The following is a 24,662-nucleotide window of genomic DNA, read 5'->3' as shown; positions in this document are numbered from 1 at the left end:
TGGCGAAAGTTGTGGCCCCATGGGCCACAACCTGGCCCTTCCTACGGCCTGGCCCCCCTCCTCCTCTTCCTGCAAAAATAAAGTTGCTACCACCACACTGCACCTCCGCTCATCCCGTCAAATGCCCACATCCAGTCCCCTTGCGCTTGCGTTTACCTGAATACCGGACTCGTGAAACACTATTGCGGTAGTAATCCTCCAGCGTAAAGAGATGGCCGTAAACACGCAAATTTCATTGCCGATCGAACACCGACAGTCTGATGCGCTGCAGCCACTCCGCTCGTCTGCTGCCTTGCAGAGGGACACAATGTTGCAGTTTGGCATATCGCCACTCGCTACGTTTGCATCCCACAATGTAACAAGGGCGAACCATGGTGCCCGTGAAAGGAAAAACTGAGACCAACACTGACCACGAAGCTCTCGTCAACATGGAGCACATTCTAACCCAAGCAGACGGCACTTGCTGTGTGCCGGAAGACTTGAGTGTGTGACAAATTGTTCTTGTGCATACTCTTTCTGTTACTTTCTTTTTTTATATAGAAACAAATTAACCAACATTCCAACTATTACGAATAACATTTGTTCGAGTTGGAAAAATTATCTATGACACACCCTGGGTAGCCAATTGGATAGCTTGCCCTACTGGCATCATATGGTCACCTCGCGTCACCTGGTCAAGGGTGGCTGAAAACTCAGCCAAGTGGCATGCTGCAATCAGTAGTTAGGTACATTTTTAAAACCTTATAATGACACGCTTTATACAGAGCACTTAGATGCGTCACTTAATGATCAGAAGAGGACCTACCCTAATGACTCGGCATGTTTGTACAAAATTGTCAAAATCGTTTCAGGGTCCCTTTAAATATACAAGCGTGCCCTCCTGTAACAGCATGAGCGCCAATATGCCTAATACACTGGCAGGCCTCCAGAGTCGTGCTGGAACTGTCTGTGGTGGTTTGAGCCCCTGGCAGCAGTAAAAGGCATGCATTCAATTTTTCTGATTGACCAATTTTTCGTATGCTTTTGCAGCCCATAAGGAATCCAAAAAATCCCCCCTCCCCATACGTTGACTCTATTGACCCAATTCTAGTGTTCACCTTTCTTTATTTCTTCCCCACAGAAATTGATCTGGAAATTGCTTGGGCAGCGCACTCCAATACGAAACTTGAGATTAATGAAACTGAAACCATGTTCACAACGCCAGAGCCAGCCTATGAGTGCCATCATCATTGCCATCACAAGATGGCAACGATGGATTACTACAGGGCGAGTCTAGGCATGGGCAACCATGCCTTGGCAATTGTTATGGAGCCCTTTGATAAATACAGAATATCAAATGTGCAATGGACCATATGGAGGACTACATGTTGTGGTTCTTCATAGACGACATCAAGACGGGAGGCTGTCACAATCCGCCCGTGTTTGTGAACGAGGGAGGGCTCAAGGCACCCTCCGTTAGACAAGACGCTCTGCAACGTGGTGGTGACGAACAATGACTGACCACCGAGCAGCTGTGCTCGTCGGTGTTTATTGGTGTGGTGACGAATGTTGCCTACCGAGCCTGGCAGGCCAACGAAAATTATGCCAGAGGGGGCATCACATGCTTGTTACAGCCCCTTACCCCCAGTTTGTTTGTTAAATAAAACAAACAAACGTCCATGTTCAGAGCATAAGGCTCCGCCACCGTCCCCACCAAGTCGATGGTGCCTCCTATCCAGGCGAGTAACGGTCCAGCGGTCTCCGTGGTCGAGTACTCCGCCTGGGCACCGGTGTTGACGGGCGGGGTGTGGCAATGCCAGGTGCTGCCTGAGCCAGCCTCGCTCCGTCTGGAGGGTTCCGCAGTGGTCAGCCTTGTGAGTGGTGCCGAAGTTGACACCGGCCCAATGAGCACCGCACCACTGGTGACGCTTTCCGCCTCTGAGGTGGGCGGTGCTCCGCTGGAAGCGGCTGGTGTTGCCGCTAGTCCTCCTGCGGGCTGGAACTCTGAAGTGGCAGTCGAGGGTACTGGCCAGGTCCCGAGGCAAGGCCCAACAGGTTCGGCGTGTCTGTGCCACGTGGCCCCATCTGGCATGCGGACAAGCAGCGATGAGGCGGTGGCAAGAGACACCACCTGTCCAGCGGACCAGGGTAGGCCAGGACGGAAGCTCCTGGTGAAAACTGCAGCTCCCAACTCTGGCAAAGACCTGGGACGGCACCCTCGGTCAGCAGCCAGCTTCTGCTTCAGTTGCTTCAGGAGCACTGTGGATCGGATGGTCAAGACGTCCAAGGGCGTCTTGACCATCCGACCCAGCAGGAGCTTACAGGGAGCACGGCCAGTGACATTGTGGGGCATGGTCCAGGACTGTAACAGTATCCGGGCAATCTACATCCGAAAATCGCCAGTCTGGCTCTTCTTGAACTTGTCCTTGATGGTTTGCACCCAATGCTCGGCTGCACCGTTTGAAGCAGGATGGTATGGCGGAATTCTTCGTCAGCCAGGCCAGGTACTCTGTGCTGGCGAAAGCAGGACCATTGTCGGACACTATGACGTCCCGCAACCCCTGGGTGGCGAAGACCTGTCATAGCTCTGCTATGGTCGCGCCTGCTGATGGAGTGGTGACAGGTAGAACCTCCACCCACTTCTAAAAGGCGTCCATCACCACCACCAGGAATAATGGCCCTTGAAGGGCCCCCCAAAATCCACATGCAGGCGGGACCAAGGTCTCTGTGGGAACGGCCAGGGGGTGATTTACATATCATGTGAGGCCCACTGGTGCTCCTGGCAGATTTGGCAGCTCTGCACCATGTGAGCGATGTCCTGGTCCAGGCCAGGCCACCAAACATGGGACCGGGCCGCCACCTTGGTCTTTTCCACGCCAGGATGACCCAAAAGCAGCAACGGCAGGACCCTGGACTGGAAACGTTGTGGGATCACCGCCCTGGAACCCCACAGTAGGCAGCTCTGCTGCAAGCTCAGCTTGGCGGCCTTGTGGCTATAGGCCTGCTAGACCAATTCCTCCCCACAGGACACTGCCTTGACCACCCGAGACAGGACTGGGTCCCGGCTGGTCGCTTGCAATACCGCAGATCTGAAGAGTACCTCTGGGTACGTGTGCTCCAGCATGAACACTTCAGCAGGTTCTGGAAGAGCATCAGGCACCTCTGGCAGGGGCAGGCGGCTCAGGGAATCAGCAGGTCCCAGGTCCTTTCCCGGACGGTAAACCAGCTGGTAGCTGTAGGCTGCCAGCCTCAAGGCCCAGCGAACCACTCGGGGCAATGCCTGTACGAGAACCACCTTGTCAGGCCCCAGCAACCCCAACAGTGGCTTGCGGACTATGACCATCTCGAATTTCCTGCTCAACAGGTACTGGTGGAAGCGTTTGACCTCGAACACGAGGGCCAGGCCTTTCTTGTCCACTTGGCTGTAACATTGCTCTGCAGCATGAAGCCGACGAGAAGCAGATGGCGCGGGCGTTCCTGGCCATCCTTGTCTCGGTGCACCAGGACGGCTCCCACGCCGTACGGCGACGCATCTATGATCAGGGCGTCAGGCTTGGCAGGATCGAAGTGTACCAGCACTGTAGTCTTCGTGATGAGCTGCTTGCTGTGCTGGAATGCCCTGTCCTGCTTCTTCTTCCACACCCATTGCTGACCATCTCAAAGCAGAAGATGTAGCGGCTGTAGATGCTCCGACAGGTTCGGCAGGAAACTCCTGTAGAAATTGACGAGGCCGAGGTAGCTCTGAAGCTCCTTCTTATTCAGGGGCTTAGACGCCTTGAGCACAGCATCAACTCTGCGGGCAGTTGGGGCTAGGCCAGCCTGGGAAATGACGTCCCAAGTACTCAACAGTGGGGCCAGGAAAATGCACTTTTCCAGCTTGAGCTTGAGAGCGGCGTCCTGCAGTCGTGCCAGGACGTTGTGCAGGTTCTGCAGATGGTCCCCGTTGTCGCTGCCAGTAACCATGTCATCCAAGTACACCGCCACGTGCCTCATGCCCCTGAAGAGGTTATCCATCTCCCTCTGAAGTATGGCTGGGGCTGAGGCCACGCCAAACGATAAGCGCATGTACTGGAAGAGCCCCAAAGTTGTCAATATTGTGACATACTTCCGGGAGGCATCCTGGAGCACCAGCTGCTAGTAAGCATCTCTGAGGTCAAGCTTGGTAAACTGTCCACCGCACAACACTGACCAGAGATCTTCAATCCGGCGCAATGGGTACTTGTCGACGGTAGCGACGCTGTTGATCGTAACCTTGAAATCTCCGCAGATCCTGACACTGCCATCCCGCTTGAGGACTGGTACGACGGGAGCGGCCCATTCCGACGTCTTGACAGGCACCAGGATGCCCTCTCGCTGTAGCAATTGCAGCTCCTGGGTGACCCCGTCCTTCAGGGCAAACGGCAGTGGGTGAGGCTTGAAAAAATGTGGCCGGGTTCTCTCAGGTACATAGATGCCAGCCGTCATGCCAGCGAATGTGTCCACCCCTGGCTGGAACAGGGACTTGAACTTGGTCAGGAGGCTGGGGACGTCTTTCATCCCATGCTGGATGGCTTCCTGGTATTCTGGCAGACGAACACCCAGTGCATGAATCCCGTTTCGGCCAAGCGTCGGTGACGCCGCCTTGGTTAAGTAAAGGGAAAGGGTTGCCTCCCTGTTGCCAAAGCGACCGGTGCCTGACCCTGGACCTAAAAGAGCTGCCCAGAGTAGCTGTGCAGCATCAAGCCCGAAGCCTCGACGGATACGCTGGGCAAAGTAAGCTGGAAAAGTTTGCCGGCCATTACTGACATGCTGGCCCGTGTCCAGCTCCATGGAAATAGGGTGCCCACAGACTTTGACAGTCAGCATGTACAGTGGCACAGAGAATAGAACAAAGCCTGTGTGCCACATGTCGAAAATCGGCAGGTCCTCGGCCACGACGTGGAGCCTGGCCTCGGAAGAACTCGAGCCTGCTGCCGCACGCCCCCGCCGAGTACCCTTGTGACGACTACCCTGGCCATGGGCTTGTGTGTTACCTGGGCTTGAACCAGCCTGCTGTTGCTGTTTGCTGTTTGTCCTCCCCCTTCGGCATACCCATGCCAGGTGCCCAGTTTTCCCGCACATGAAGCATTGTGCTTGAGAGAACTGGCACTGTGAGGGGGAGTGGGCACCACCACAGCGACCGCAGGTACTGCCCTTTGTGGCCAACTTGTTGACCACTGCTTCCGCCGACGGTGAGCCAGTCCCACGGGCAATCTCGCCGGCATCCTTGGTAGCAGCTTCTATTGCCAGCGCTGCCTTAACGGCGTCGTCCAGTGAGGGGTCGGGAAGCTTCAGGAGTCGCGTCTGCATGGTGGGGTTGTTGATGCCGCAGAAGAAACGGTCCCGCAGCAGCGAGTCCAGCTGGTCCCCGAAGGCGCAGGCACTCACTAACCCTCGTACAGCAGCAACAAACTGCCCGAGGGTCTCTTCTTCCCGGCAGCTCCGGCTGTTGAAGCGGAAACGCTCCATTAGTGTGGACAGTGCTGGGTTGAAATGCGAGCGCAGTATGGCGAGCAGCTCACCCAGCGTCCTAACATGCGACGTGGCTGGCTTGAGCAGGTCGAGGAGGAGACAAGGATGCGGGACCCGCAGCTGGCCAGGAAAATGGCCCACTGCTTGGCCTCGGCGAAATGGCCTCGGTTTGGCCTCGGGCAAAGGACACATCGAGTGTGTCGTTTGCCCGGGAGAAGATGTGGACTTGCTCCTCGTAAATTGGCCAGGCGGACTCACCTCCCTCGAACGGCTCATGCCTTCAGTACAGCGGCATGGCGGCAGCAATGGGGGGTAGTGTTTCGCCGTTGAGGTGACGTGGGACAATCCGCGGGTACTCGTCGCCAGTGTCACGATCGGCCCAGGTTCGTGAATGAGGGAGGGTTCGAGGCACCCTCCGTTAGACACTCCGCAGCGTGATGGTGCCGAACGATGACTGACCGCCGAGCAGCTGTGCTCGTTGGTGTTTATTGGTGCGGTGACAAATGTTGCCTGCATGGCGGCAGCAATGGGGGGTAGTGTTTCGCCGTCGAGGTGACGTGGGACAATCCGCGGGTACTCGTCGCCAGTGTCACGATCGGCCCAGGTTCGTGAATGAGGGAGGGTTCGAGGCACCCTCCGTTAGACACTCCGCAGCGTGATGGTGCCGAACGATGACTGACCGCCGAGCAGCTGTGCTCGTTGGTGTTTATTGGTGCGGTGACAAATGTTGCCTACCGAGCCTGGCGGGCCAACCAAAATTATGCCTGAGGGGGCGTAACAAGCTTGTTACAGAGGCTACACCTGAAATGCAACTTTTTTGTTTATGCATAGATCTTAACCAAATTTGCACGTTGTGTGTATATCGGTGTGCTGATTCTAGAAATGTACTTATTTTTGTCCTAGGCCAAACAGATCCTGATATACCCATATCTGCCAAGTTCGAAGAAACCAAATCCGGAATCCGGGAAAGGGGGAGGAGGCAGAATATTTCCCGGAAAGGATATTCCCCCTCCCCGCCATCGATGGCTATATTTTTAAAGTACTCGGAATGCATCTGCACTGCGCATAGACAGCTTGATTTGACTTTTATTAACAGATTTACAATGATGATGTTTGATGTTTAATGGTGCAAGGGCCAGGAATGGCCAAAGAGCGCCATGACAATTGGTGATGAATGACAACAAGGATAGTTGAATGTAGTGGAAATCGAGTGGCTGTATATTGGCCTAAAATATTCGTTGCTAATGGTGTAAAATATGTATCCATTAAAATATTGTCAATGAAGTCCTATGGTTCTAAGAGTACGTTGTGAATCAGTAGATACTAAAACGTGTTAATTTATAGCAGCACCAGTGCCTCTGCAGAGACCTTCAGCGCAAGGACTGCGAGGCATGTGCTCTGTAAGTGATTTCATTGCAGCTACGGCCTCTAAGCAGAGGCTGAGCTACAAATAGCCTGGCCAAATGATTTCTATGGTATTAGTTTCTTCTAAGAACTTGAGTACTAATTTAAAATTATATAGAGGGTCATTGCCTAAAAAGAAGACTGGGTATGAAGGTATATTATGATGGTATAAGGAAGGGACAAACTTTTTTCTCTCTCTTTCTAATAATGGGCACTGAACGAGAACATGAAGGACTGTAAGTCTACTACCACACCTAGTGCATGTTGGAGGGTTAGTTCAAGTTAGAATATACGAGTGAGTGCTATAGGTATGCCCAATTCTTAATCTACAGAGCAGTACTTCCTGGTGTCTTGTTGTTCTCTCAGAGATCCAGTTCCCTATCTTTGGTTTGATTAGGTGCAGTTTGTTGGATACCTGAGTGTCCCATTGCCTTTGCCAATATTTCCGTAGTTTATATTGTAAAAAAGGCTTAAGGTCTGTGTAGGGTACAGGTATATTGAAGTTTGCATCACAAAAGGCTACAGATGTAGCCCTTTCGTCAGCAGCTACGTTGCCCTCTAGGCCTCTATGGCCAGGCACCCAACAAAGAACAATTATTTGGTTCGACATGTATGCTGAGCATAGAAGGTTGTAGACTTCATTAAGGATAGGGTTTTTGTGTTTTCGTAGACTTGATATGCCTCTAGCAACGCTTAATGAATCTGTGAATATGACAACCTTCATTATACCTGTTTGTTTTATATGTTTCACAGCAGAGAGGATCGCGTATGCCACCGCTGTGAAAATGCTGGTGTTTGGATTTAATGCACCGGACGTTGAGAATGACAGTCCAAGAGCTGCATAAGCTACACCATATGTAGACTTTGAAGCGTCTGTATAAAACTCCACGCAGTACTTCACCTGGAGTTCGAGGAAGTGTGAATGTATGTGTACCTCAGGCGCATGTTTTGTTAATGCGACGAAAGACATATCACACTGGATATTCTGCCATTCCCAAGGTGGTGCAATGTTAGTGGGTGTCATTAGGACTGTTTCTCGATGTTGAATACCAGTTTCATGAGCCAGTTGTTCTAAGCGCACAGACAGAGGAGCTCGAACAGATGGGCAGTTACGGTGAAGTCTTGCAGAAGACAAGTCAAGTACAGCTGAGTAACATGGATGTTCGTTATTCGATTTACATTTTAAAAAGTAGGAGAAGCTTAGATATGTTCTGCGCAGATGTAACGACCATTCATTCGCCTCCACATACGTACAGACTTTCCACAGGACTTGTCCTAAATGCGCCTGTTGCCAGCCGTATGCCTAGATTGTGGACTGGGTCGAGAATTCTGAGAGCGCTATCTGATGCAAATTGGTACACGACGGCTCCACAGTCGAGGCGTGATCGTACAACGCTCCTATATAGGCTAAGCAAACACCTCCTGTCACTGCCCCAGTTTGTTCGAGAAAGTAGCTTCAGCAGGTTCATTGTCTTCAGACACTTCGCTTTGAGATATTTTAAGTGCAGAATAAAATTAAGTTTTGTGTCCAAGATAATGCCTAAAAATTTGTGTTCAAGGCTGACCGACAGTCGTTCTCCATTAAGGTGAATAGGTGAACACTACAGGAGCTGTAAAACAGGTCCTGCAAACGCCAGCTGTACGTCATCACTATAACCAAATATGAAATAACCTAGGTTGGCTATTCACACAAGGTTAACCCTTGCTGCCTGGAAACTTGGAAGTAAAGGGAAGCTAGGAGAAGACAGGAAAGATGGAAAGTGAGAAAAAGACGAAGGTTGGAGGGAGAGAGAGACAGGAAAAGGCAACTACCAATTTCCCCCGAGTGGGTCAGTCCGGGGGTGCCGTCTATGTGAAGCTGAGGCCAAAGGGGTGTGTTGCCTCCGCCGAGGGGCCGTAAAGATCTAAACACCCGGCATTGGCTCAACCCCCAGGATCACCTTTTCCCCGGACACGGCTAAGCCACGCACGGTTAAACGCAGGAGGGTCCAACCCTCAGTGCTCGGGTACGTGGTGTCGCAACACACCAAACGCCTGCTGACGCAGACGCCCCTGCGGGGCCCCTGGGGAATAAAGAACTCAAATGAATAACGAAACTGAATACAACATGCTCCCTCCCTTATTTTTAGTGATTAGTTGTTAGTAAGTATTAGTAAGGAAACCCCAAGGCATGCACACTGTACTTATTTACACATATTTACAGAGTATTCATATAACGTCAGACCGCCAACTAGTTGGTCTGATAGTCTTGGAGCCAGGCCGGTGGCTGGCGCTCTCAGGTCGGTCGTTTCGGACGTCGCACTGGCGATGGGCTCGTAGACTGCTGCTGCAGTATGCCAGGAGACCACTCCTGTGTCCTGGGGGAAGGCAGCTGTAGCACAGCAGGCTTCAGCACACCAGGAGATCGCGGCTGCGGTGTGGCAGGCTGCAGCACATCAGGAGACCGCGGCTGCAGCGTGGCGGGCTGCAGTGCATCGGGAGACCACGGCTGCCACGTGGCAGGTTGCAGCGCATCAGGAGACCGCGGCTGTGGCGTGGCAGGCTGCAGTATGCCACTAAATTGGCCTGGTTCACAGGTGCCCCTCTCCAGAACCCTGGAAAGCTTGGAGGCGTTCCACGTATGGCTGTCTCCAAGTCTGAAAGAGGCTGGTCTCCTGCTCACGATCACTTTAGTTGGTGAAGAAAGGGCGCAGACTCCCTTGAAACAAACGGAAGGTTTCTTGATAAGGACAAAGTTGCCTACGGCTACCTTCGTCTTCTTGGCAGCTCTCCTCTTGACCGTGTAGTGCTTGCTGCTCTGCTGTTCATGCCGAAAACTTTGACGAAGTCGCGCCGACTCCTTGGCTGGGTCTTCCGCAAATGCTGGTGCTGAGAAACCGACGACATCCAGCCTGGTTCGGGGCATTCTGCCATGCAGCAGAACTGCTGGGGCGGCCCCAGTGGTGGCGTGCGGAGTACAGCGGTAAATGGCAAGATATTCTGTGACAGCTTGCCGGAGTGGTCATCTTTCGAGGAGTACAACTTGAATGAAGTTTTTCAAAGCACAATTGAAATGTTCTATTTGCTCATTGGCTTGAGGGTAGTACACCGAAGAATGTGAAACACTGATGCCTCTGTTTTGTAGGAAAGTGATGAATTCAAGTGAAGTGAACTGAGGTCCACTGTCACAAACGATCTCTTCTGGGTAGCCTTCACGGGCAAAAACACTTGTTAAAAAGTCTTTCACGGTGCTCGTGGACACTTCACTGCAAAAATACACCTCTGGCCATTTAGAATGGTAGTCAACAAGCGTTACAGCAAATTTGCTGTTGTGAGCTGCATGCTCCAAAGGACCAACAATGTCTAGGCCAAGCTTTTGCCACGGTCGCTCACGCCCTTCAACAGGTTGCAACGGTGCTGGTGATGTTTTCACAGACTTATCTGCCTCCAGGCAGATGCGGCATAGCCGTTTGTGGCACTGACGTTTGCACTGCCAGGCATTGCCGTTTCCACTTGCTTATCCATTCGTGGCCACCAGAACCGCTCACGCCGTTGCGCCTTCGTGCTCGTGATACCCCGATGCGTCTCGTGCGCAGTGCTGATGATCTGAGCCGTGAGGGAGGACGGAACAACAAGGTGCTCTCCACGCAGTAGTAGGTTATCGACAACAGAAAGTTCTTCTTGAATGGTGTAGAATGGTTTTGCCTCTTCTGGTATGGATTTCTTTGACTGCCAGGAACTCAGGACAAATTATTTAATGGTTTTGAGGAAACTGTCATTGAGGGCGGCCTGCCTGAACTTCTCCTTTGTCACGCAGGCTGGCTCAATGAACGAGACAATTTCTTCCTCCTTAGCAATCTCTGCCTCCGAGGTAAGTGCTTGCAGCCGAGAAAGTGCATCTGATACAGTGTTTGTGGACCCCTTGCGGTATTCAACAGTGAAATTGTAACAAAGTAGTCGTGCACTCCAGCGTGCGATTCGGAGTGGGCGTCTTCCATGTCCTTGTGACGACAGCAAGGACACCAGTGCCTGGTGGTCTGTTCGAATTGTGAAATGGCGACCCCAAAGGTATGTGTGCAATCACTCACATGCCCAAATACATGCAAGAGCTTCTCATTCACCAAGTGAATATTTTCTCTCCGCAGGCGACAGTGAACGAGATGCGAAAGCGACTGTGCGGAGCTCGTGGCCACTTTGTTGCTGCGGGAGTGCTCCCAGCCCACAGTCAGACGCGGCGGTCGACACAATGACTGGCGATGACAGATCGAACATCTGGAGGACTGTACTCGACGAAAGCATTCCCTTGACCCTCCTGAAACTGCTGTTTGCTCCAGCAGACCAGATGAATGGCTCATTTTTGCCAAGTAAGACTCTCATAGGCTCAACCACTTGTGCCAAGTGTGGAACAAACTTGGAGTAGTATTCTATAAGACCCAGGAACGAACGAAGGGTGGCAACATCAGTTGGCACTGGTGTGTTAACTATGGAGTCTACCTTTTCTGGAAGTGGCGAGATACCACGTGCAGTGACCTTGTGCCCTAGACACACAAGTTCTGGAACGTCGAAAAGTCATTTGTTGTTCAGTTTCAGACCTGCGTTTTTTATCTTTTGCAGCACGGCCTTCAAGTTTGAAAGGTGCTCTTCTGCAGTCTTGCCAAAATGATAACATCATCAACATAGAACAACACGCCAGGGCAGCGGTGAAGGATTGTCGCCATCATCTTTTTAAATGCCGCTGGGACAGAAACCTACCTAAAGCAAACTCTATTAAAACAGAAAGGGCCGTCATGAGTGATGAAAGCTGTAGGATCCCTGTTGTCATGGTGCAAGAGAACCTGATGGTAAGCGGAATCCAAGTCAAGTTTTAAGAAGCGCGTAGCACCTACAAAAGCGTGAAGCAGCTCTTCTGTGTGGGGCAACGGGAAACTGTCTGGAACAATAGCTTTGTTCGGCTCTCAAAGCTCTACACGTATCCTGATACTGCCATCTTTCTTGTCAACAACAACAATGGGGGACACCCATTCAGAAGCATCGATGCGCTCAATGATGTCAAGGCTCAGCAAACTCTGAAGCTCAGTTAAAATTGGTGACCGGAGAGAGTATGGCAGATGGCGAAGCTTCGAAGTTACAGGCTGCATGCCTTGCCGCGTCTTGATGCAATACATGAACCCCTTAGCAAGACCCAACTCGGGACTGAAAAGTGAACTGAACTCATGTGCAAAGGCTGGCAGAGGATTTTTGTCACGGGGCTGCGCACTTGACGGTGTGGAAACGGAACAGGATAGCGGGTCAATGACAGTTGGAAGCGGAACACCGGACGTGTATAAGCACTTGAGAGTGGAACCTTCAAAGCGAAGGTTCAAGGCTTTAATGCCATCAAGACTGATCAGACAAGTTCCTCGGTGAACAACATAAAAGCAAAGCGACACTATGCGGCCCTTAAACCGAACGTCTGCCTGAAAACAACCTAGCACGGAAATCGGCCGTTGAGAGTAGTCACACAAAGTAACATGCGGAGCAGGCAGGAGCAGAATGCTCTGAAAATATCGACTAAATTCTTGCTCCGACAGGATTGAAACAGACGACCCTGAATCGACAAGGAATGTCAAAGTGACATTCGTGACTTGCACTTGAATACAAATTCCGCTATGCACGGAACGTTGCACAGACAACACTTGCTCAGCTCTGCTAGATGACGAAACATCTTCATGAAAGTCAACTTCACGAACTCCGCCTTGCATTTGAGTTCATTTGCGGTTGCATACCCTTTGAAAGTGGCCCTTGTGACCGCAAAACGAACAAGTCTTGCCATGCGCTGGGCACTGCAGCGCTGATGCGAAGTGGTCCCGCTAGCTGCATCGGAAACAATGTGGCGACCGGAGCGGCTACTCTGTTCTCGGTTCCGCTCAGGGGTGCAGTTCCGCTGCAGCGCACGTGAGCCACTTGCACTCCTCGTTAAATTCTGCTGAAAGGTGGCTGCCAGTTGTGAATACTTTTTTTTTCGAAGAATGCGAGGATGGTTTACGACGCTGCCAAAATGAAATTGCCTCGACCGAAGCAGACAGTTCCTTTAGCTCTTCAGCTGCCTGCTCAAACTGAAGTGCAATTCGAACTGAATTCTCGAATAAAAGTGTGGAACCCTCAAGCAACAACCGCTCATGTACGCGATTGGAAGATACGCCGGCAAAGAATTGATCCCGCAGAGCATCATCTTGCGAGGCAAATGAACAATGTGATGCTAGCTCCTGTAGAGCGGCAACAAAGTCATGAACGGACTCGCCTGTGTATTGGCTGCGGCGACGAAAGCCATGACGCTCGATGATAACGTTGCATGACGTCGAAAACTGGTGCTGTAACACAGCGAGTGCAGAGTCGTATTCGTCAGGAGGGGCCATGACAGACTTGTCATCAGCGAGTACTGCAGCACTTGGTGCTGCCGGTGCTGTGGCGCTCGTCCCTGCATGTAAAGTCTGATAAATATGATGGCCCTCCGCCCCCGAACAACGCAGAAGAATAGCATTGCGTTGCTCCGGCTTGAATGCAGCGGCTCTGGATGCCAGCAAGTACATGTTGAACATCTCCCACTGCTCCCATGGCAATGACGGACAGCCAGGCATCGGAAGGAAAAACGGTGGCGGAGCAAGCCCGGTGAAGCTCATGGTGGGCGGATCCGGATGGTGCAGTGGGGCTGGGGGTACGTTCACAACATCCTCGTCGCCAATGTGGTATTTTCGAAGGTTGGAATCAAGACTCCAGCCATCCCGATGTAAAAAGCCATTTACTGAACACATACAACCATATATATAACGAAGAACAGAAGCGCCCCCTGGGGAATAAAGAACTCAAATGAATAACGAAACTGAATGCCACACCATCCACGTTCTTGAACTGAATAATTACCATATTTAACAGCGAGCAAATGTGTACAGTAAAACCTCGTTAAACTGTACCTGCTTAAACAGTAGTTTAGTTTTAAAAGTAGCAAAGTCAAATCCCCAATTCAGCGGCCATTGAACATAATGTGTTTTGTATCCGCATAAACCGTACCAGCTTATTGCGTACGGATCGGTTAAAACGTAGCGTTTGAACTTTTCGTCGCGCAAACACGGTGCTGCACCGTCTCCATCGGGCGACCCGGCAGAACAACAAGCCTCAGAGATCGGAACAACGGCCTCCAAGCGCCCCGTGCGTTTGTGCGTGAAGCCGCATCAACATCAACATCATTTCGACGCCATGCCAGAGAGCGTTATGGCGTCGTGCAAGCGAGGACTCGCGTCGTTGCGAAGCTCGGATAAAAAAGACGCCGGGTGCTCAGCATAGAAGAAAAATTAGACATTGTCTATGCTATCGAACGTGACACGAAGGAGACGGCACCGGCATGCAACAGGGATCTGCTGTTGACTACACTATGTATAAAGGACGCATATTGGCTGCTGTGCACAAACTAAGAGGTTCTGGTTTTCATGTTCGAGAGGACTTTTCATTTTCGACATGACAAGCCAGAAACAATTGATCAATCATGCAAAAACAATAAATAAACCACTCAAACTTTCAGCTGACCGACTGCGCATTGATAACAAATCTTATGCATATGATGCCACAAAGCATTCAGTAATAGAAATCAGCAGATAGCTAGACCAAGACACATGTGAAGCGCCGCTAACTCATCGCATTGCTACATCATTAACAATATCATTCACTAATATTAGAAGCCTGATGTCGAAACGCGAACTCGTCTCATCTTATCTTGAAGACTGCGACTGCACTATTCTTGCTCTCGCCGAAACCTGGCTTTCCCCCGAGTTAGACGATCCCGAAATTCTTCCCGTTAAGCTAACCTATAATATTTATCGCTCCGATCACTCCAATAGAAGAGGTGGTGGCGTCCTCCTCACTATTAAAAAGACTATCGCATCGTACATTATTGACACATCTTCAGATCTAGAGATTGTCTGGGCCGCATGCCGCTGCCGTTCTGCTAAAGTTTTAATAGGCGCTTGTTACCTCCCTGCAAATTATAGTCAATGCTTCGTTGATGAACTGCGCAACAGCATTGCTAAAGCCACCCAGCTCTGTCCAACTGAGTTCACATACCTTATTGGCGACTTTAATCTTCCTCTCATTGATTGGCCAAACTTGTCGTCATCCTGCAGTTTTTCATCAGAATTCATTAGCCTAACATTACATTATAATCTGTTCCAGATCATTAAAGAACCTACCCATGGCTCTAACATCTTAGATCTTATACTAACTAACGCCCCAGAAACTATAGAACAAGTAACGTGCTCGGATGGTTTCAGTGACAACAGATTACTGAATGTATCCATCAGTATCCCATTACCATTTACAGGTGTCTTAAGTAAGACAATTCGTGACTACAACAAGGGAAATTATGAAGTAATCATCATTGAGCTAGAATCGTTTCTTGAACATCATTTTCTACCCTCGTTCCACACTAGGTAGGTCTGTTCATGATAACTGGGTCATGTTCACAGTTATGCGCATTGGTTGAGCAGAACATTCCTTTAATCAGAATAACTGAAGACAAAAACAAACCGTGGTTCACTAAGTCCCTTCATTTACTCAGAAACAAAAAGAAACGTTCATACAGAACTGCAAAACGAACCGGCACCCCGTCAGCTTGGGAAAGGTATCTTGACTGTTTAAGTTCTTACTGCTCCGCAATACTAAGCAATACTAATGACATCTCGTTACACAATAAAGAAAACAACATTCCTATTCCTAACAGTGAGTGCGCTCAAGTTGTTAATAAATTTTTCTCATCCGTATTCACGAAAGTATTACTAATTTGCCCATTGTTGAAGACCTAGATTACCAGTACATGCAACCTATTGACATTACTATTGATGGTATTGTTAAGCTAATAAACTGGAAAGTTTCGTCTTCCAGCAGGTATTGACAATATAAATTCTAAATTACTAAAAAATACAGTATCAGTATCTAGCAAGTTTTTATTTCACATTTTCCACCAATCTTTAATGACAGGTCAGATACCCCAAGATTGGAAAACAGCCAAAGTCATACCCATCTTCAAAGATGCTGACAGGAACTTAGTTGAGAACTACCGACCGATATCGCTAATGTGCATATGCTGTAAAACGATGGAACATATTATTGCATCTCACGTTTACCAACATCTAGAGTCGAACAACTTCTTTTTTCATAATCAACATGGTTTCAGGAGAGGTTTGTCATGCGAAATGCAACTGCTTGAATTTACGACAGATTTACATTTTAACATGGACTCAAACCTTCAAACTGACAGCATCTTTCTGGATTTTTCTAAAGCTTTTGACCGCGTAGCTCATTGTTGCCTCTTTTTGAAGTTATCATCATTAAAACTTGATTCACAAACTCTATCCTGGCTTCGAAATTTTCTTTCTAACAGACAGCAGTTTACTTTCGCTAACAGCTTCTCCTCGCCCCTTTCAGATGTTTCATCCGGTGTACCACAAGGAAGCGTTCTTGGTCCCTTACTCTTTCTGAAATACATTAATGACATACCTAATAACTTATCATCATGAATGCGCATTTTCACTGACGACTGCATTATCTATCGTTCTATTAACACCTCCGATGACCACCTGACCCTCCAAAATGATCTTAACCATATTATTAATTGGTGCGACACCTGGCTAATGACTTTAAATTCATCAAAATGTAAAGTGATGTCCTCCACCCGCAAACACACCAACTTAGACTATTCTTACTGTATTAAAAATGTCCCATTATCTCGGACCTCATCATTTAAATATCTAGGCGTAAATCTTTCAACAAACCTCTCCTGGACTTCTCACATTACCACCATCTGTGCCAGTGCTTCTCGATCACTGGGTTACCTGCGACGTAACCTTAGGAACTCACCTCCACTTATCCGCAAACTGGCATTTCAAACATTTGTTCGCCCTCGACTTGAGTTCGCCGCTCCAGTCTGGTCTCCCCACCAAAATTACTTAATTACCATGTTGGAATCAACCCAAAATGGAGCCGCACGTTTCATTTTCCGAAATTATGACTACCGTTCTAGCGTAACTCAAAGATTCACCTTTCACTTCAGCTGCTAAGTAATCGTCGCGACATAGCCCTTTTGTCATTATTTCATAAATACGCCGACCACACTAACAAACGTTACCTACACCTAGAAACGTCATCGCACACGTCGCACAGATTATACAATCATCATAGCTTCACGCGCATCTATGGCAAAACAGAGGCTGGTCTGCAATCCCACGTGCCATTCGACTCTGGAACAACCTTCCCGACAACATAGTTGCGGAAACTGACCGCGAAAAATTCAAGCACTCACTGAACTCGCTTAACCCTTGTTAACCATTAATATCACACTCACTGTTCTGTGTTATATTTTTCTACCTTTTTCTTGCAATGTTATACGTTTGTAACAAACTTATAGAGTTCCTTTTTATTGTACTCATATGCAGCTTTATATAGCTAATGTTTCTCTGACTCTTAGGCTGTGCGCTTGGCTGCTGTTTTTTTTTTATTGTTATTGTATGTACTTGATCGTTATTATTGTTATTGTATGTACTGTATGCACTCCTTACTCAATATCCATGTAGGGGCCTTGTAAGGTATTTTACAAATAAAAATAAATAAAATAAATTTGGAATGCGACGAAGCTGCTCAGCAGCGCTGCTGTGACGGCGAAGACATGTCGGCTACGAGGTTCGACTTTTCGCCATCATTACCTGTGTTGTTGCCGAAGTGTCGACTAGCGACAGTGATGAGGACGACATGGAAAGCGACAGCACGGGCGATTCAGGCCGGACAGTGGCATAAGCTACGCGTTACGTCAGCCTCATGAATGCAATCGTCGCGACGAGAACAGGGGCGTGATAACGTAACTCTATTCCAAATGAAAAGTATTCGAAACTCTGGCACCCGGCAATGGAAAAGGCGCCCCCGGGACATCTGCAGCACTACTGCGCACGTGCACGGAGAATACGTAACGCCAACGAGGGATCTGCCATGCGAGTGTTTGCCGAGAAGAGGGAGCTGGCTGAAAAGCTGGCACGCAGCTTCAGTAAGTTTGAGGCCGCTGTCGTCGTCGTGCTAGGCTGCCGCGGCATCAAACGAAAATAACACTTTTGTCGCACGAAGTGAATAAATACTGCATGTGTTTTTTTTTTCCTTTCATCGCACTCTCTCCGAGTTGCATTTTCGACAGGTAAGTGGGCGATCTCATGCTATTCGGTTAAACAGTACTACCGTTTAGTACGTACTTTTTCCGAGCTCCGGCCAACTACGGTTTAAGGAGGTTTCACTGTACCTAAACATATTTTCTTTGTGTATTTAACTTCTTTTATATTTGCGACCCACCCCTTATGTAACACCCCCAATCCTCGGTGCCTTTAAGGTAATAAACCGAAGTTAAGCTATTGAACCAATGAGCGGCTTTCTCTCTCCTTTTGTTTCCATTAGCGTGCTGGAAGCTACACAGGGAAGACTGCAAGGAGCCGCAAGGAAAAAATGACCCGCTGGCCCCGCCCAAAGTTTGAACATCTCAGCAGTGCCTTTCATCTCTGGGGCCACGCGCAGCCAATGCAGCAACACGCCACTTTGCACTGCCGGTTTACGCACAGCAGTGTGTAGACCGGCAGTGCAAAGATGAAATTATTTTCCTGTCGTTTTGAGATTGCAGACATACATATTTTTTATTTATTGAACTCAAATGAGCAATAATTGTATTACTGAGAATGTTCTCACAACCTGGAAATTCAGCCAATAGCGAGTGTGGGCTTCGCTGCTTGTGATGATGCTGCATGACAACATAGTAAAGAGAGCAAACAATTTTTCACTGCTTTTGACACTAGACTGCAAATTGCCTGCTGCATGCACCGCAACAATATTTGCGCTCAAGTGTTCACAGAAGCCTTGTAAACAGGCACCTTTTCTCACTCTGTTCAAAAAGTGAACCCCTTTTGGAGCTGGCATTTGGGCAAGTTGATTCCCCTACTGCAGCAGCAGGGTGAAGGGTGAGGGAATCTGCAAGGCCACCCTCAAGTCGCAGCCCACAGCACTTATTGTGTAGGGACAGCCATAAAGGCGCATCAATGCAAGAGTAAAAGAAAAAAAATACAAATAATAATGAGCAGGCTCGCCTCCAGTGGCGTAGCAACGGAAGGGGGGGTGGGGGCGGGGGGGGCCGTGGGCCCCGGGTACAAGGGGCCTGTGGGGTGTCATATACGTCTGAAGACACCCGGAAATTGTTGATATCCTCGACTTCCTCGACTACACCCGGGGGGGAGGTGACAGAAGACCTATGGGCCCTGGGTGCCAGACGACCTAGCTACGCCACTGCTCGCCTCTACCTGCTCTACCATGCATGAGGGTGTACACTGGACCATGCCAATACTAGTATCATTGTGCAACATAAGAACAGTGTAACTCGCCTTATGACCGAAGCATATCATATTCAAAAAACAAAAGGTGCATGCATCAGTCATCCATCGATCTCTTCAACTGAGAAAGAAAAATGGCTGTGGCTTAGCTAAGGTTAAGCACAGGATGCGAAGCATACTAGCCTTTATTTTAGTTGTTGAACCACTGTTTAGCCTGGTGAACTGCTGTTGCTTGGCTATATTTGGTTCGGCTAGACGAAGAAACAACTCATGCGTTACTCTGCTTCGCCTTCAAGAGTGGAACGCAACAGCGTTCCCGTCGACCCGCCAAGGGGTGTAAGACAATGGGCTACGGCACAGCGACTACGCGCCCCGCATTGGACGCAGTGAGCGTCGAGCAACGCAGCGTTCGGCGCGGCAACGAAATGTGCGCCTGAGCAAGCGATGCACGCCTTCACTAGAGGCGCTTTTGTACCGCTTTGAAGCATCGTACTCGTGGCTCAGTGGTAGCGTCTCCGTCTCACACTCCGGAGACCCTGGTTCGATTCCCACCCAGCCCATCTTGCAAGAGTTGAGCCAAAGCCACCTAGAAAATCAGTCTCTGTAGCACGCCGCAACCTTCGCTTCTCATTCCAACGAGCAGCTCTGTCTCCAGGAGGCATCTCACCTCGTGAGTGTCTAGCAGAGGCAAGCGCACCTGCTTATATACCGCCGCGACGCCGCGAGCAACGGCGCGAGTTGGAGCCCCGTTTCTCCTCTGTCGTGACGTCATGGTGTCACGTGGTATTGAAGGCGACACCGCCGTGCCTGAGGAGCTGGGTTGAGCTCTCGTAATATGCTTCGCATAATAGCATTCCTTGATAAGCACCAATAATTTTAATAGCATGAACACATGACCTTAAGAAGCGTTGATACCAGTACACAGCGGTAGGGGGTGCGATTACATTTCATAGGTTGTTGCCTTTGATATATATATATAGATAAACGAGAAGAAAGGGGGTTAACCGAGGGGCCCGTTTTTTTTATTAGTCGTATCATAAGAGGCAAACCAACACTGACACCAAGGACAACATATGGAAATGATAAAGATGAATGTGGTGTTTTGTGGCGCAAGGGCCAAATGTGGCCAAAGAGCGCCAGGCCGATGGTAATGCGTTCACAATGGAGCTATGAATAACGAAGGGCAGATGTCACGGTGGCTGTAAAGGGGCCTAAAAACAGTCGCTCTATAGTGCATAAAACCTATACAAGATAAAACTATGCCGATGGTTAATGGGCTGTACAATGGACACGAAATACACATTGTGAAATAATGATGATTTAGTGAAATATCTCACAGATATACTTTTTGCAATAAGCACTACTGCCTTAACAGAGTCCTTGGATGCAAGGGCCTGTAGGCATGTGCTATGCAAGACCACCATCACAGCGGCATCCTCTAGACAGAGGATGTGCTATGAATTTCCAGGGCTAAAAACGTGCAAGTCGACATCGTTCAAGAAACCCAGAACTGCTTTGATGTCAAAGAATGGTTCTTCACCAAGAAACATTGCTGGATGGAGAGGGGTGTGCTGGCGATATACAAGGGGAAAATGTCTCTTTCTCTCAGCTTTGGCTTCCCGACACTCCAGGAGGACATGGAGAACGGTCAGCCTCTCACCACATCTACCACACGTAGGAGGCTCATTTCCGGTCAGTAAAAAATTGTGGGTGTCATAGGTGTGTCCTGTCCCGAGTCGACAGAACAGGACATCAGTTTGTCGTGTTTACGTTTTCGGGGGCCAGAAACGTAACTTTGGCTTAATCAAGTGAAGCTTATTCGTACTTTCTGTGTCCCACAAGCGTTGCCAGTAGCTTCGTAGATTCTTCTGTAAGAGAGGCTTCAGATCTGTGACAGGGACAGCAGCCGTAGGAATAATAGCTTGCGAGGTGATTGATGTAGCCATTTCGTCAGCTAGTACATTCCCCTCAATGCCTCTATGGCCAGGTACCCAGCATATAATGACATGCTGATTAGATATATACGCTCTACAGAGAATGGAATAGAGCTCAGTAAGTACGGGGTTTTTGTGTTTACAGAGTGACTTCAAGGCTTTTACGACGCTTAAGGAGTCTGTAAATATAATTGTTTTTTGAACATTTGATTTTCTGATATGTTTCACAGCCGACAATAGTGCATGGGCCTCAGCCATAAATATACTTGTTTCAGGGTGCAGTACACCGGATTCCAAGAAGGATGGACCAATGGCTGCGTAGGACACCCCGGCATGCGACTTAGAAGCGTCTGTGTAAAACTTTGTGCACGAGTACTTGTACTGGAGCTCCAAGAAGTGCATTTTGATATGTGTCTCTGGCACATATTTAGTGACCTCTACAAAGGATGTGTAACACTCTATCAGCTGCCACTGCCATGGCGCTAACAGTTTCGCTGGAGCCATAAGACACTGTTCAAGCACCGGAACACCCATTTCCTCACTGAGGTTCCTTGCACGCAAAGAGAACGGTCTTCTCGCTGCAGGTCGGTTATTGAAGAGTATGGCATCGGTCATATTGTTTATGCATGAAAAAGAGGGGAGTTCGCGGTTAGAATTTACTTTGAGGAAATATGTAAAACTGCTATATGATCTCTGAAAAACATAGGGAAAATTACTTGTGCTTCATAAATGAAAGGAAGAAACAATAAGTTAATGGAAATGAAAGTGGATGAAAAAACAACTTGCCGCAGGTGGAGAACGATCCCACCTGTGGCAAGTTGCGAAGGTTGTGGGCACAAGTAATTTTCCATATGTTGTCCTTGGTGTCAATGTTTATTGGCTTCTTATGATATGACTAATATATATGTTGCTATGTCTCTAACAAACGTTTACTAGCGAGTCAGTGCCAGTGTGTCTCTATTCTTTCTCTGTCCTTGTAAAGTTGGGCTGTTTTTACAGCAAGCATATATTGAAATGATGGCTTAAGGCCTGTTTGGGGAAGTGATGCATAATATGGGGGGTGAAGGCCACAACCTTAATCCTCACTGGCAGCATATTGCCTTTTGTTTTTGTGCCAATCCACTACTCCCCCCCCCCCCCCCCGCCATCTATCATGTAACTACCATGCCCTCATCCTCAGCTTCGTAAATTTTGAGTGAATGTTTTCCCCCTTTGGTCTATACATTCAATGAGGCCTTCATTTGCACAGAGTGACAGAGCAACTAAAGCATAAAGCAGCACTGCCCCCACCTGACAGGAGATGCCTGCAATGGAGCAGGAGCAGGTTTCTGGCAAGCAACGACCCTTGCAGGCACAGCCACAGAACTCCCGCGATGCCCGGATGTCACGGCACTCTTCCTTTTCCAATGCATCAATCTTGCGCACCCCGCTGGCACGCAGCAGTGCCCTCCGCTGACGTGTCGGTACAGGCTGCAAGTAACTCAGCGTCTCCCCATCGTCATCATCGCCATCGTCTTCCTCTGGAGTGTCCTCGCCAGCTCCTAGAGTGGAACTGCCACCCTGTCATAGATCACATGCTACATGTCACTCATATGCTTCAACGTAGAAATATGAGGAAACCTGCAAATGTGGGCACTGCCATAGAGCTTACAATATCACCCAGAGGGAAATCTGGTACCACCGTCTATGTGAGAGTTTACTAATGGGAACTGTGCCACCTTGGGAATGCCAGTACAGTTGAATACTGCAATAAAAATATTGGCGGGGAAGGCGACAAAATTTTCATTTGCGAGAATTTCGTTGTTTCGAAATGAGACAGCACAGAGAAGGAATGTGTCACAAAATGAAACTGTACTGTCAAAATTCCATTAGCCTACTTTCGAAAGCCTTGCTCGAGACTATAAAACTTCATTGCCAACAGCAAAAGGTGCGCCCCATGCACCAGTCAGTGATGGTGGCACTGCCATGAAGCGGTATTGTCGGTCAATCACTTTCAGGGATACAATCATTTTTGCAAGATTTCATGTATAGCTCAGCACCAGACCATAAGCGGAGCAACATCGTTCCTCCAGTGCATGCTATCGCCCATACATGCCGATGCATGCTGTTCTGAAAGCGAAAGTGATCGTATTTCATATACCCGAAAGCGATTAACTGAGCATACTGCTCCTTCAGGCAAATCTATGTGCGGTGATGCTGAATCCCCATGCGACGCCTGTTAGGTGGTACTGAAACTTGCGTTCTTGAAGCAGGCAACGCGCATTCTTGGACGACCACTCAATCACCACCGGAGGCGTGGCAGACCATGATGCGGACACTATCTCAAGCAACATAAACAAGTTCATGTCAGTGTAATGTGGATTTCATTGTTTTTGCTGCACTTTTCCCACTATTTACCATGCAGACTATTTACCGTGCTAGGAACGCAAAAACAGTGATCACATGTCGGTAAATGCAGCTGTGCCACTTGAAACAAGTGATCAACACTCAAGATGGTGGCCATGACATGTTTCAGGGGAAATGCAATTGCTTCTGTTGCTTCGCTGTTTTGATGTGAAACCACCAAATGGCTCATTGAGCGGAAAAGCCGGCATCTGCAGCAGCGAAATGGCACCGAAATTCTCACTGGCAGCAATGCCATGTCGCATGCGCAGCTCGACGGAGCAGAGCGGGCGAAAGGGAAGATCTGCTGCCATGCTGGCACACCGGGTGTTGCACGTCACCCTCACTCTCGGAAGCCCGCATAATTCACGTGTACATTGTCCGTGCAAGCTATCGCCTACGTTCTAATTTCACCTTGGTAATTGGTATAAAGAAATTATTGTATAAAAATACAATACATTTGAAATAAAAATTGTTGCCGGTAGTGAGTTTCAAACCTAGAACCCCGCACTCAGAAGGCAAGTGTCTTACACACTGGGCTAAACCAGCGCCTCCTGCTGGCCAGTGCACTCTGCTTCATGACATCTGGCTACTTGGACGAACATTTCCATTGCCAAGCCCGGCGTGACAGAAACTGTGACGTCAGCATCACCACAGCTTACTCGGGAACATCCCCATTGGATTCTATGGCAGTCAGGCGAGGTAGCATGACATCATGGATTGAAGTGCACCAACCTTGTGCTATCTAGGAGGCGTTGGCCAAGTGTCTCAATGTGCCCACTTGCCCGCGAGAAGTTAATAACTCGAAAGACCTCTCAGAGGCGTTCAATTGGACATTACTTCTTTCACATACACAACTCATAAGAAAAGCTTAAGTGTCCTGCGGTTCCTTTTTTTTTTTTTGTAAACGAAAATGGCGGGGGCCTTGCAAGTGCACTGTGATGGCATTCTACGTAATTTAGGTGGGAAGAAAATGCATTGGAGCCCTTTTTATCCTCTGTTAGCACTACACAGGTAGATAATATGGGGACTAATGTTCCAGCAGATTTAGTTGATGCGCGTTTACAATTTAGTGACGTTTTCTCGTCTATAAATTTGAAATGCATTGAATCCA

The 24,662-nt window shown here is 48.9% G+C and overlaps 1 protein-coding gene across 2 annotated transcripts in view; it reads right to left on the bottom strand.

Annotated features, from left to right (window-relative positions):
* The window catches only part of LOC139060026 (cysteine/serine-rich nuclear protein 3-like), a 138,200-nt gene that overhangs the window by 11,012 nt on the left and 102,526 nt on the right, over positions 1-24,662 (bottom strand). For both annotated transcript variants that reach the window (XM_070538729.1, XM_070538727.1), the window contains exon 4: positions 22,457-22,726. In XM_070538729.1, coding sequence (XP_070394830.1) covers positions 22,457-22,726 — 270 coding nt within the window. The remainder of the gene's footprint in view (positions 1-22,456; positions 22,727-24,662) is intronic.

Source organism: Dermacentor albipictus, chromosome 1 (genome assembly GCF_038994185.2).
Source record: "Dermacentor albipictus isolate Rhodes 1998 colony chromosome 1, USDA_Dalb.pri_finalv2, whole genome shotgun sequence".
Lineage (NCBI taxonomy): Eukaryota > Metazoa > Arthropoda > Arachnida > Ixodida > Ixodidae > Dermacentor > Dermacentor albipictus.
Note: the sequence above shows the minus strand (reverse complement) of the source record. Positions and strands in the feature narration are given on the sequence as shown.